The following is a 12,516-nucleotide window of genomic DNA, read 5'->3' as shown; positions in this document are numbered from 1 at the left end:
GTTTGATGGAGATGTTGTCCCTTGCTTGCCCGCCTCTGCTCCTCCTCTTGCTAGGATAGGGTAGCTGCAAAGGGGTGGGAAAACTGGACCAGGCCAGCATTTTTATGCTATGTTCTTGGTCAGGAGGCTGTAGAGAAGCCTGTCTCCGCACTGGTTGCTGTTGGTGATGTGAGGTTGTCGTGCAGAATGTCCTAGGGGCTGGAGGGGGCCTGTGCGTTACCCTCTGGCTCTTGCTGCTGTATTTGTTCAGAGACTTTATTAAAGATGGCTTTCTCTCGCGAGTGCCTGCTCTCTGTGCCTGTGGCTTGCAGAGCGCTATCGGAGGCCAGCGGGCTGTCGGCCTGCTCCGTGCTTTTGTTCCCRAGCGGTTGTGTGTGTGCAGGGGGGTGACCTGCAGAGACCTGCCGCGGAGGTGGCRCGTATCCAGGGAACATGATGGAAATGGTAAGGCTTTTGCTCGGAGGGCATCTCTTGGCCTGGGCCCTGGATTGGAGGGMTTTTCACCCTGCCAGGCCAATCTGCCAGGACTCTGTACAACTTCTTGCCCACAACGCCTGATGTGGATCCTCTGCTTCTCAACTTTCACACCCTGTTTGTGGATTTTTAACAGGAAAAAAAGACTGAGAGCTCACAGAGACTCCGTCCCAAGGTATTTACGTACAGCACTGCCTTCCACCTCTCAGTGCCTCCCCCCCTGCTTCCCTGTAGTGCTCCGCCTTTCTAACCACTCTGACTCTGCACGGCCACACGTGTCTTCCTAATCAGGTTACCAGCAGTTGCATGTTAGTGATAGATCTCACTTGCTGCTTGACTGCATTCACTGGGGGTCTCTGTCCCTTTTGCCTAGCAGAGCGACAGCAGTGAGTGAATGTTGTTGAGGCTTCTGTGGTTGCTGTAAGGGCTGGAGGCCTCTTGAAGGAGAAGCAGATTGTGGAGAACATGGGGACATGTTCTGGGGCCTGCAAGGGCCTGTAGCCTGTCTTCTGCTTCCTCTTTGGAAGGATTGGTCTGAACTGCCTTGTTTTCTATGACAGCAAGAAGCTATGGAGCATAACCTGGAGTCATTGGCATGCTCTGCCTGTGCAACCAGAGCTCTGTGCGTTTTTGACAGTGAAAAATGTGACAAAGTGAAATGCAGAACCACTGGGATTCACTGCCCTGCTTTCAGGGTTACAATGACATTTCATCTGTTTCCCTTTAAAAGCGGTTCTCACAATATACTTCCCTTTGTAATGAGATCGGCAGGAATTGCATGCGACTTTCCAGTTGCTGTAGTGTGTTGTGAGCAGGAAGCCTGGAATTTCAGTGCCTGACCCAGTGGGTGGACTCCGCTAACACCTCCGGAGCTACAGCCACAGGAACCCGCATGAATAAAGCGATGGCCAGCCAACACCCATGCTCTACCAGAGCACCCAGAGAGTCAGGGCTTGCCCATCRTCACCTGAGCAGGCTTCTGTCAGCAACAGCTGGATTTTGAGATTTAAGCTTTCTCTAGTCCTCTAACGTCAGCTGCCTGGGGGCTAGGGGCTTGGCAGAAAACAGCAGGGGGGCCTTCCTGAGTCCCTGGAGGAGGGTGTCTGATGTTGGGCAGGAGCGTGCTAGCTCCTTGCATGGTTGCACCAAACTTTGTGCATGTTACTTGGAAGCCTAGAGCAGGGTGCCCAACTCAAGTGTGTGAGGCACATCTCAAAGAGTACAGGCAGCCCCCACCTTTGTCTCTGCTGCATGTCTTTTTTAACCTCTTTGTTTAGCTGGGTTGGGAAAGGGCAACGTGTGCTCTTTGCAGCCCCTGGCAGGCAGGTGAGCTGAAGGCAGGYCTGGCTTTGCTGGCTGTGTGCCAGACCAGGGCTCTGATCTGTTGTATAGGTTGGAGGAAGTTTGGTGCTAAAATTAAGAAATCTTTGAATGAGGGATGCAGGAAAGAGGTTGTTTGATGGGTTGGTTGGGGCCTTGCTTGGTCTCGTATTGTACCTTGCTGGGAGCTTGGTGGTGTGCCAGACATGGAAATCAGGGTCCAGGAGTTACATGGGAGAGCTGGGTGTTCCATGGGACCTTTCAAAACAGGCTCAGGTGTGCTGTGCTGTCAGCAAAGGGGCAGAGCTGTTGGTGTTCCCTGCATCATATGTACTGGGCTTCGGGCTGCTGCTGTACTGCAGGATCCCAGTGGCACTTTAACATCTTGAGGGATACAGAGAATCACTGTGCAATCCCTTGGCTGTTCTCCCCAACTTGAGATGTTTCTGCTGAGGGCATTTTGGTGTGCAGGACTTCCAGTAGTGGCATTTGCTTCCCTTCAGCTGCTTTGTACAGCCTGGAGCTAGGAGCTGTTGGGATCCAACTCATTGCTGGGGAGCTCACACACATAGGACAGACTTGRGCCTGGAGACTCACTGACTTGGCAAGTGCCATGAGCTGAGCYGCAGCTAGGTGCTCTGGTGCCCAGATTTCCTTCCTGCTTCTCTGGGGTGGGCRTGTGGCCATTCGCATCTCTACCTCCTGGGCCAAATTCTAATTCCAGTCCTGTTTGCTCATGAAACAGTCTTATCTGAGTGACTGCTGGAGCCTGAGTTGCAGCTTGGGGACTCTGTGTGCAAGCTGTGTTTGCATGATGGGCCTTAGCTCTGCAAGAAGATGTGCCCCAGCTGCAAGTTGACCTCCTGTACTGCAAGGCTTTGGGTGAGCGCGCCTGGTCTTGCAGAGACATAGAAAGCAGAGGTCTGCTCCCTGGCTGAGGAGTGTTGCCTGAACAGCTRTTCCCAAGTTAGTCTGAGGAAAGGGGAGAAGGTCAGAGGAAATTAGGCCTTGCACAGAGCTATGCCATCCTGGAGATGTAGCCAGCCAAGGTGACTTTCACGGTGACCTCTATTGACCAGYTGAAAGTGTTGGTAGTCCTGTTAGAGCTCTGGCATCTGCCATAGGGGTCTCCACAAGGTGTCTGGAGCCAGTAAATATCTGTCCATGCTAAGGGGTGGTTGCTGCTCTGGTGCTTGATTGCTGCTAAGGGTAGCTCCAAGAAAGCAAGAGGGAGATCCATTTTGCCATGACAGTGCAGAGCAGCTGGTGCAGCCCCTCTCACAGCTGCTGGGGAGAGGGATTTATGAGCGTTGCCAGTAGTTGGGAAAATGTGCTTCAGGTCTGGTAGTCAGACCTTGTTTTAAGGTTTTGCTGGTGGCTGTGGGCTGCGAAAGGAGCTTCTTGAATGGGAGCTGCAGCTCTGATGCATGGTTTGTGGTGAACAGCTGGCAAAAGGCTATAGGCAGAAGCCATGCTGTGAACACCTGCCTGGATGGGCCGTGAGCAGCAGAGAAATCTGGGCTGCAGCCTCTTGTCCCCTCTCTCTTCTTTTGGAGGTCTCATTTCTAATTTTCCACTYTTCTCAGATCCCCTGGGATCCAGCCACGAACATGTGGTGGCATGAGCTGATAAGCAGTGCCAGCACAGAGTGCGAACCTGAGTGGTGCGATGCGGAGGATGAACTCTTCATCCTCTACACTAGCGGCTCGACTGGGAAACCCAAGGTACTCTCCCCTGCCTGACTCGCTGCCCTGTGGGGACAGGGTCTGAACCGCAGTAGTACCTCAGAGATGTGAACCAGTGGGAGCTGCTTTGGGAGGCCTCAGTGGGAAGAGGAGCAATGGAGGCTTTGGGAGAGGGGGTGAGTGGGTCATTCCAACTCCATTGCTGCTTGTGCTAAATGGACCAGTGAGGCTGAGCTTGGGCTGAGAAGGCTTTGGCTAGGAGCTTGTTCTGATGATCTCATGCCTTCTTCTTGCAGGGTGTACTGCATACAGTGGGTGGATACATGCTCTTTGCTGCCACCTCATTTAAATATGTATTTGATTACCACCCTGAGGATATCTACTGGTGCACAGCTGACATTGGATGGATAACAGGCCATTCCTACCTCACTTACGGACCYCTGGCAAATGGGGCAACTAGTGTAYTGGTAAGTGCTGAGTGGCAGTTGGGTGCCTCTCCTCCAAGGTGGTGGTGATCATAATGCTGAGCTGCATCCCTGAATTTCTCAGTGCTAAGCATGGCAGGACACACATTTCCCTTCTGTCCAAAGCCCCTTCAGGTTTTCTGCACTATTTGCAGTGTGTTATTCCCTGCAAGGAAGGATGACAGTCCCCAAGGAGGAGGCTTGGGTGACTGCTTAGTGCTGTAGAGGGAGGGGCTCGGTTGTGCATGTGGTTTTTATGTGGTTTTTCAAACGCTCCCCTGTCTCTTGCCCTTAGAAATACAAGCCTCGTGTATCATGGAGTCAGGGCTGCTGCAGGCTAGTATGAAAGCTGGATCATGAGCAAGGAGTGATGTTTGTACTGCTTAAGTTGGTCTGACAACCYGTATTTAACTCCTGTGCCTGCATCTCCCTTGATAGTGTATGCCAAAACAGGGAGCCAGAGGCCTTTCCCCAAGACTCCCATGAGGAAATGCAAGCAGGAAAATCACTTTCATGTTGAGAGAATCTTTTTAAGGTTCTTGATGCCTTTGGTTGTGGTTCTGTGACTCTGTGTTTGTTCTTATCACCTCATGCCTTGTGGGCAGTGCCTTGGGTTCATGTGACAACTTTTGCTGCAATAGCCACCTAGGTACCCTCATTGCTAGGGTGTTTGTGAGGACGTTGGCTAGAACATCTGGGGTCAGGGCGGGGGGTGATAAATCCATACCAAGGAGGGGGTAAGATGAGGCCATGGGCCAGACTGATYTCACACTGCACAGTGCCCCCTGCATGCCGGTTGAGGACACACTGGGATCCAGCTGCTGCGATGGTTGCAGCGAGGTAGTGCTAATGAACAGCTGTCGTTGSCCTGTTTCCCACTCAGTTTGAGGGTGTCCCCACCTACCCAGACGTTGGGCGAATGTGGAGCATTGTCGACAAGTACAAGGTGACCAAGTTCTACACGGCACCCACAGCCATCCGGCTGCTGATGAAGCATGGGGAGGAGCCCGTCAAAAGGTGAGTGCTGCCCCCCAATGGCATGGAGGCCCCTGGCTCTGGCTCAGCCCCAGGCTCCTGGTAGGGGACCAGGGGTCATAACTTCCCTCTCTGAACAACAGCTTTCTCACTGCATTTTCTGAATGAGCCAGGATCTTCTGCATTCAGCCCAGGGATGAGCAGGCCCCCCATGCATTAGCTTCATTATGGCACTCCTGAACAGGTCCTTCTCTTTTACCATAAGCTGCAGCAAAGCTCTGAGATTGCAGGCTCTGCTCTGGCCTGCTTTTGAGTTGAAGCTTGCAGAGCTGTGCTGAGCAGAGAGCCTGTGTGTATGTTGTCCCAGGGAAGAGAAAGAGCAGAAATGAATGTGTCCTTGGCCTGCTGTGARCTTGGAATGGGACATACCAAAACCATGGAGGTCTCTCCTTTGCCTGCATGAGAATGCATTCAGAGGGACTAAACTGTGCCTGGAAACCCCAAGTGTATTTGGGTAGCCTAGAGATGCCTGCAGGCTCTGCAGCACAGGCGAGTTCATGAGTGGCTTCTCCCTGTGGCTTGCTGTGCCTCTGCAAGCCCCTGCCTCTGCTCTGCAGGCACAGCAGGAAGTCTCTGAAGGTGATGGGGACTGTCGGGGAGCCCATTAACCCTGAAGCCTGGCTGTGGTACTACCGTGTGGTGGGAGAAGAGAGGTGTCCCATTGTGGATACATTCTGGCAGACAGAGACGGTGAGTCCTTGCCTGTGTGGCTGTGGGACCTCTCTTTCCCTCATGCTCCTGGCAGGCAACAGGGTTATTTTTGAAGGTTTGATACAATGCTGCTTTGATGTTATGGGGTCTAGCTGTCTTGCTTGTCCAGAAGCCTCCCAACCTCCTGTGTGCCCCATGAATGAATCAGTTGGTTCCCCTTCGCCGCTCTCTTTCCTGGACCTCAAACACACTCCATGGGGAGATCTTCCTCTCAGATGATTGCTGCCACAGTTTGCTCTGATCCTGGCTTGCAGCTTCCCTTTCCCCTTCTTTCTTTCCCCAGCAGCTCCAGGACCTCATGCCCGAACACAACCCCCCATATCCTCCTTGAGGCTCTGTGCCTGTCCTAAGCAGGCAGCATCTGACTGTGACACAAGATGACYGGAGCCAACATACAGCTGTGGGACAGGCTGGCATCGCCTAACCACATTCGCTTTGCCTCTCCCTGCAGGGTGGCCACATGCTGACGCCTCTCCCTGCCGCCACTCCCATGAAGCCAGGCTCTGCTGTGAGTAGTTAGTTGTGTGTTCCCCTGGCAGGGAGGGCTGTGACGAGGCCCAGCAGCCACGGGCCACGGCTGGGCTGGCACTGTGCGTGCCCCAGCCTGGGCGTCTGTGTGGAGGTGGTTTCAGGCTGGCTGGAATGGTCCGTGGGGAGGTGTTTTGCAGGGGGGGGTGGCCACAATGCAAAATCCCTGGCCTTTCCTGTGCAGTTGCACTGGCAGGCCCCGTGTGCCATGTCATCTCCAAATCTGCCCTTGTTCTGCTCCCTACTCTGTCTAGTTCACAGGATTTTAGTGTGTGGGCTCACCTTCATCTCTCCTTGCTCTCTGGTCCCTATGGCAGACGTTCCCCTTCTTCGGTGTGGTCCCTGCCATCTTGAACGAGTCGGGGGAAGAGCTGGAAGGAGAAGCAGAAGGCTACCTGGTAAAGAGGGGCTGATCGTCCTCCCAACGCTCCCCTTGTCTGTCCCCATGAGCTCTGGCACATTCCTGGTAGAGTACATGCATCTYCACCTACACTGGTTCCAGACAAGGGACCTTTTCAGTGGTAGAAACAAGCTTTACTGCCATAACTCTGAGTTTTGTGCCATGAACAAGCTGTGTAAGCAATTGCTGATGCAATTGCACAGATAAGCAACACAGAAGGAAGGCAACAGCTCTTCAAAAAAGCTCCTTCAACTATGCTAGGCATGGTGAGACTTCCCCAAAAGAGCAGCCCTGCAGTGAGAGCAGGGCCAGCAAGTCTCTGTGTGTCATCACCCACAATCATCTCTGTAGCATTTTTATTGCTACATACTGCTGCCCCTACTGGATTATTTCACTTCTCATCACACAGGAAATACAGTCTGTAAAATCCTGGAATGGGGTAGGTAGAATAGCAGGCGTTATAGCTGCTGATACCCTGATCCCCGGAAGAGCTCTTCAGTGTGAGGTAGCTGCTTCTATATGCCTATCAGTTGCAAAAGGATAAATTATGCTAAGCTAGACAGGTTGTGGAGCAGTGTAGGAACTGCACCTGCTGGCCAGGGTTGTTTGGGTGAATAGAGGTGATTCAAAACAACTGACCAAAAGTTAACAGCGCTGGGTGGTTTTTGCTCCCACTGACTCATGTCTGCATTTTTCACTGTCAGGTATTTAAGCAGCCTTGGCCAGGAATAATGCGCACAGTGTATGGAAACCACCAGCAATTTGAAACCACCTACTTCAAGAAGTTCCCTGGGTACTACGTGACGGGTGATGGTAAGGCTGTCGGGGGAGTGTGTCGTTGCAGAGGCCTGGGGACAGCAGTTTAAATCTTGCTATGTCCTAGTCTCAGAATCCCTTATGAGCTTCTCTAAGGGCTGGCACTGCTTCCTCACACTGCCATTTCTGGCTATTTTTAGGTTGCAGGAGAGATAAAGATGGTTATTACTGGATCACAGGACGAATTGATGACATGTTGAATGTTTCTGGTAAGAAAAACAACTTTGGTCTTCAGTGGGAGCCAGTGTACTTTTTTGATACCAGTTAAAACCACAGCATTGCATTATGGGACACAGTTTTGTATCTGTGACTCTGTCCAGCAGCCTGTCCTTGAGCTGGATCTAATTGTAGGATCTTCTTTGTTTCCAAGTCGGTAGAGAATGTGACTTTGTGACTCTCTGGGATAATCACTCCATAGGAAACATGCTGGAGGGATGGAGCCTTCTGTAGCCTGTTCAAGGYTGTTGCATGCTAAAGCATTTAGTGTCACAGGAGATCTTAGGATCATAAAAAGATTTATGATGGGCAGGACCTCTGGAGTCTCTAATCTAAGCTGCTGCTCCAGGTAGRCTAACCTCAAGGCCGGCTCAGGCTGCTCAGGGCTTTGTCCAGGTGAGTTTTGAATGTCTCCAGGGATGGAGATTCTCCCATCTCTCTTGCCTGAGTCTTTTGAGATTCACCTTCATTCCACCCCACAATGCCTTCCATATATTGCATCAAATAGCTCAATTTCTTCTTTCCTGGAGGCTGTAGCCTACAGGTACTTATCAGTGGTTTTGAGATGTCTGCTATGCTTGTGCCTGGATCAAACTAGATCCTGTCATCTGACTTCACCAAAAGCAGTTCTTGTCCTTCATCATCATTTTGGGAGCTGWCCACCTTCCCTTGGTTTTCTGTGCTAACAGTCCCAAGATAGAGTGGCAAAGTACAGGTACAGTTGGAGCAGAGATGTACAAAAGTGAGTTGTGCCCCACTTCATGATGAGGAGCTTCTTTCTATCACCCTAAATTGATGAGCTCCAGCAGTGCACAATAGAGCCAGTTCTTGGCCTCTGCAGATTTAGGCTCTTTTCTCTCTGCATGTTCAAGGTGRCCTTGTGGCAGGTCTCCTCTCACCAAGTCCAGCTCCTTTTCAGCCTTTGCTTTGTTTAATCTGATGGCTGTGAACAATTCACAAATCTGTTTAAGAAGCCTAAAGGTAAGAGGGATAATAACCAGAGGCACGTAGCCTTTGTCTGCGGCCCTTAGCTAATCCTGCGCTGATGGGAGCAATATTCGGCTGTGCTGCAGGACAGCCCAACCAGTGCACTGCTGAAGTGGGTTTATTTCTCAAGCTATTTTCTTTTCTCAAGTAGGTGGAATGGGTAGTCTCAAACCTTCAGTTTAGGGCTTTTTATACTTGCAGGCTTCTTCCTCAYAGCTCCTGGGAGGCTTTAGGGCCCCAGCCCTGTATGGCTCTGTAACGCATTGCCTCTCTCTGCTTCCAGGCCACTTGCTGAGCACCGCAGAGGTGGAGTCAGCCTTGTTGGAGCATGCAGCCATCTCTGAGGCCGCAGTGGTCAGCCATCCGCACCCCTTGAAAGGCGAGTGCCTCTACTGCTTTGTGACTCTGAGAGATGGCCATGAGTTCACCAAGAACCTGACAGATGAGCTGAAAAAGCAAGGTATCAAGAGCCAACATTTGGGAGCCTTCATGGCAGGAGGGTGGGGGTGTTAGGCGGGCAAAGGAGGGGTTAAGGGCTTTGGTGCTTAAATGAGGGGATATGTAGTCTGGGGAATCCAGAGTGGACAACTGCAGCAAGGTGCCCTCTCTAATTGGAGACCACGGCTGGTGAAGACTAAAATTAGATCTCTCGGCCTTTGGCTGCTCATGTGATGCCATCTCTACCTCTTGGAAGCTGGCAGCTGAGCAAAGGACTCGGGTAGCCAGCAGGCATTTGTTTGCAACAGAATTCTCCTGCACGGGTATTGCTCCCACGACTCTCCCGGATAGACTTGCGGCAGAGTTTGTTTGGTTGCTCAGTTGCTTTGAGTAGAAGAAGGGAATATTTGCAGGCCCATCTCCTAAAGCCAGAAGGTGCTGCCTGAGCAAGGACCTGCAAATAGAGTTTGCAGAGAGAGTTTCAGCAGGAGATGGCCTTACCACAGCCTTCATGCAGTCCATCTCTAGCCAGTGTGCTTCTGGTTTGGGAGTGACAAACCCACAGCTTTGCTCCAATGAGAGTCAGACATTAGAACAGGGTAGAAATAATTGGGGCTGCAGTGTGTTTTCCCCAAATGTTTCATTGCTTGGGGTAATGTTTTGGTTGTTTGTGCCCTGGTCTCATGGGAGCCCTTTTATTGCCACAGAGGAATGCAGCATTGAATACAGAAAATTCAGCCATGGCAGTTTTTCCTCTGCAGGAACCAAAGGGGAAATTGATCCTTGCTCTATCAAAATGGCAATAATGATTGGTAAAAACCATTATAAGAGTGTCTTGACAAGAGTGAGAATGAAACTGGGGGAGCTTTTGCCTTTGGGAAGGTGTGCTATGGCCACATGGGCACTGCAGGTGTGTCTCTCCATTTCCACAGCCTCAAGGCTCTGGTACAGCAGCACTGAGCARTGAATCACATGGGCACCAGGCTTTCCCCATGCGCTGGCACAATAAAAATCTGTTGTTTTTTTTAATTTCTTTAGTCAGAGAAAAAATCGGACCGATAGCAACACCTGATTACATCCAGTATGCGCCTGGCCTGCCCAAAACTCGCTCAGGTAAGGAGTGTAGTTACAGTGCTGGAAGATGGAAATCCCTAAAGTGCTTGTCTGGGACCACTGAAGTCCAAGGAGACAACACCCAGGACYAGTGGGATGCAGCAGGTCTGGGCATTCCTCTGCCAGGGATGCTGAAACGATCCTGAGTCCTGCTTTCCTTTTGTGGTTGTCTTTACAGGAAAGATTACCAGAAGGATATTAAGGAAGATTGCCAAAAATGACCAAGATCTGGGGGACATCTCCACCCTGGCAGACCCGGGCATTATAAACCATCTTTTCAACAGCAGATGTGACACTAAACTGTAGCAGCATGACCTGTCCCTGCTGAACAGAACGGTAGCACCGGTGTCCTGATGAGCTGGTCCCTCAATAACTGCTGTCCGCCCTGGAAAAAAAAATCCCTTCACCTGATGAATTGAATGTACCAATGCTATAAATGAGGGAAAGGCTGGCTCTGGAGAGGCCTCATCTCACTAGTACGTCCATGCCTCGGAGGAGTGTGCGCATCTTATTGCAGATTGGTATCATGCACCTGAGGTTCCAGCCTCATTCACTTGCAACAGAAGGACTCGTGCTCTTCCCTTTTCATCACCTTGTTCATGATTTTGTAGGGGGGAGGTTGGATAATTTTATGTAATTGAGGGGCCCTGGTGTCTTGCCCACAGCAGGAAGGATCTGGGGGCTTGGAGGGGAAGTGGTACTTTACTGCCAAAGCTGGCAACACAGAAGTACTGGAATTACTCAATGCAGGCAGGCAAGGGAGGTGCTTCTGCCATTATCTGTGMCCCAGCCAAGCTTCCTCTTCTACTCAGTGCTGTAGACTGGGAGGAGACAATACTCSCCCATCATAGCTGTATAAGTGGGTTTTAGTCTTGCGTCCACTGTCTAAGCTGTTAGCAGAGGCCCCTAGCTTGAAAGGGAATGGTGCCAGGCTCAAGGGAGCTCTGTTCTTTAGACAGGTTTTTATACCACTCTTTGTTACCAAGGTTTGTTATTTTCTAGCTSTGTGATGCCAGCTATTGCATTTTTTCCCCAATCTAGAGTCGTTTGCTGGCTGTGGACGGAACAGAGAACCTGAGGCTGAAAGGARACAGTTTTGCTCTGGTGGACTCTGTAGGGCGCTGCCCCTACCTGCTCTCCGATGCCACCAATTAAGTTTAGCAGAGGCAGGGCAGCTGGCTGCCTCTTTCAAGGGCTGGGGGTAGGAGTATGTGTTACTGATACCAAAGGAAAGTGGAGAGGAAGAACAACAACAACAACAACAAAAAAAAAAGAAAACAAAAAGAAAACCCACCAGTATGGAGAGGCACTTTTCCCATTACAGGTAAACCCTGTGTTAGAGGGCAGAAAGGCCATTGCTACAACGAAGAAACCAAGGCAGGCAGGGCTGTTATTCCAAGATATTTTTCTCATCAGATATAAAATAGTGAAAGGCATTTAAAGCTAGCTTTTGGTTAATCTGACATAGCATCTTTGATGATGAGGGGAAGAAAAGAAAAATCTTAATTCTAGCCAAAGGGTACTGCCAAAGCCAATACTACTTCCACAAGTCAACTGAATTTAGCTCTGGGTTGATCTGGGAAAGATACCTCCTTTGTCATGTATGTATTGGAAATACAGAGGAGCTGCTTGAGTTTAAACTTCAACCAAAGGAGAAATGGGCTTTAAAACTTGCTACAGCTGCTGTTTTGTGAACCCTAACATACAGGCTCTACCTGTAAAATAAGCTGACTTCTGGATGGGCTGGAAAGGAAGCAGCAGCTGTCTCAAAGGCAGATTGCTCATGTTAGAGGTCCTCTGATGGGCTGTTGTTCAAGTCTCATTTCTTACCTGCTACTCTCATTTGCACAGTACTTACCTGTGATATATAACCTCAGTGTGTGCCTGTCATATGCTCCACCCACAGCTCTGTACCACTGCTCCACCCTGTTAGAAGAACTCCTACACCTGCTCTCCTCCTATTTTACTCCCAGTCTGCTATGTAATTTTGGCTGGAGACAGCTAGAATTCTGTGCAAAAAGGGAATAAAAAAAAATCAAGGAAACAAAATGGAAAGAGGAGTGGCATTTGTGCATTAGTTGTAGGTACTTGTCTGGTGTWCAAGTCCAGAGGGAGACTTGGAAGCTCAGCAGTTGCCATTAGACCTGCCTTGCCCTATCCTGAGTTTGCTACGGAAACTGTGAGCTCCTCGGGGCAGAAGTGTGTTCCTGCAAACACACAGCACAGGCACTGCATGATGACAGCACTTTAGCAGGTGCAGCAGTCAGCTCTGYTGTACCAGGCTTCTGTGTCCAGTGCAAACCAGTAGGTTTGTGGTCAAGCAGCAACG

At 50.6% G+C, this 12,516-nt stretch overlaps 1 protein-coding gene across 1 annotated transcript in view; it reads left to right on the top strand.

Moving 5' to 3' along the window:
* ACSS2 (acyl-CoA synthetase short chain family member 2) overlaps nt 1–12,242 on the top strand; it is a gene marked incomplete at its 5' end in the record, with an annotated part of 37,005 nt that extends 24,763 nt beyond the window's left edge. Inside the window, 12 exons of the mRNA XM_085314239.1 lie at nt 611–649; nt 3,381–3,518; nt 3,776–3,946; nt 4,827–4,960; nt 5,536–5,668; nt 6,141–6,197; nt 6,535–6,615; nt 7,322–7,430; nt 7,574–7,642; nt 8,920–9,096; nt 10,113–10,187; nt 10,366–12,242. Of these exons, the coding sequence (XP_085170365.1) occupies nt 611–649; nt 3,381–3,518; nt 3,776–3,946; nt 4,827–4,960; nt 5,536–5,668; nt 6,141–6,197; nt 6,535–6,615; nt 7,322–7,430; nt 7,574–7,642; nt 8,920–9,096; nt 10,113–10,187; nt 10,366–10,493 (1,311 nt within the window). The remainder of the gene's footprint in view (nt 1–610; nt 650–3,380; nt 3,519–3,775; nt 3,947–4,826; nt 4,961–5,535; nt 5,669–6,140; nt 6,198–6,534; nt 6,616–7,321; nt 7,431–7,573; nt 7,643–8,919; nt 9,097–10,112; nt 10,188–10,365) is intronic.
* Between the last annotated feature and the right edge of the window lie 274 nt (nt 12,243–12,516).

Source organism: Rhea americana, unplaced genomic scaffold (assembly GCF_003343005.1).
Source record: "Rhea americana isolate MKP2758 unplaced genomic scaffold, rheAme1 scaffold_4, whole genome shotgun sequence".
NCBI classification, from domain to species: domain Eukaryota; kingdom Metazoa; phylum Chordata; class Aves; order Rheiformes; family Rheidae; genus Rhea; species Rhea americana.
Note: the sequence above shows the minus strand (reverse complement) of the source record. Positions and strands in the feature narration are given on the sequence as shown.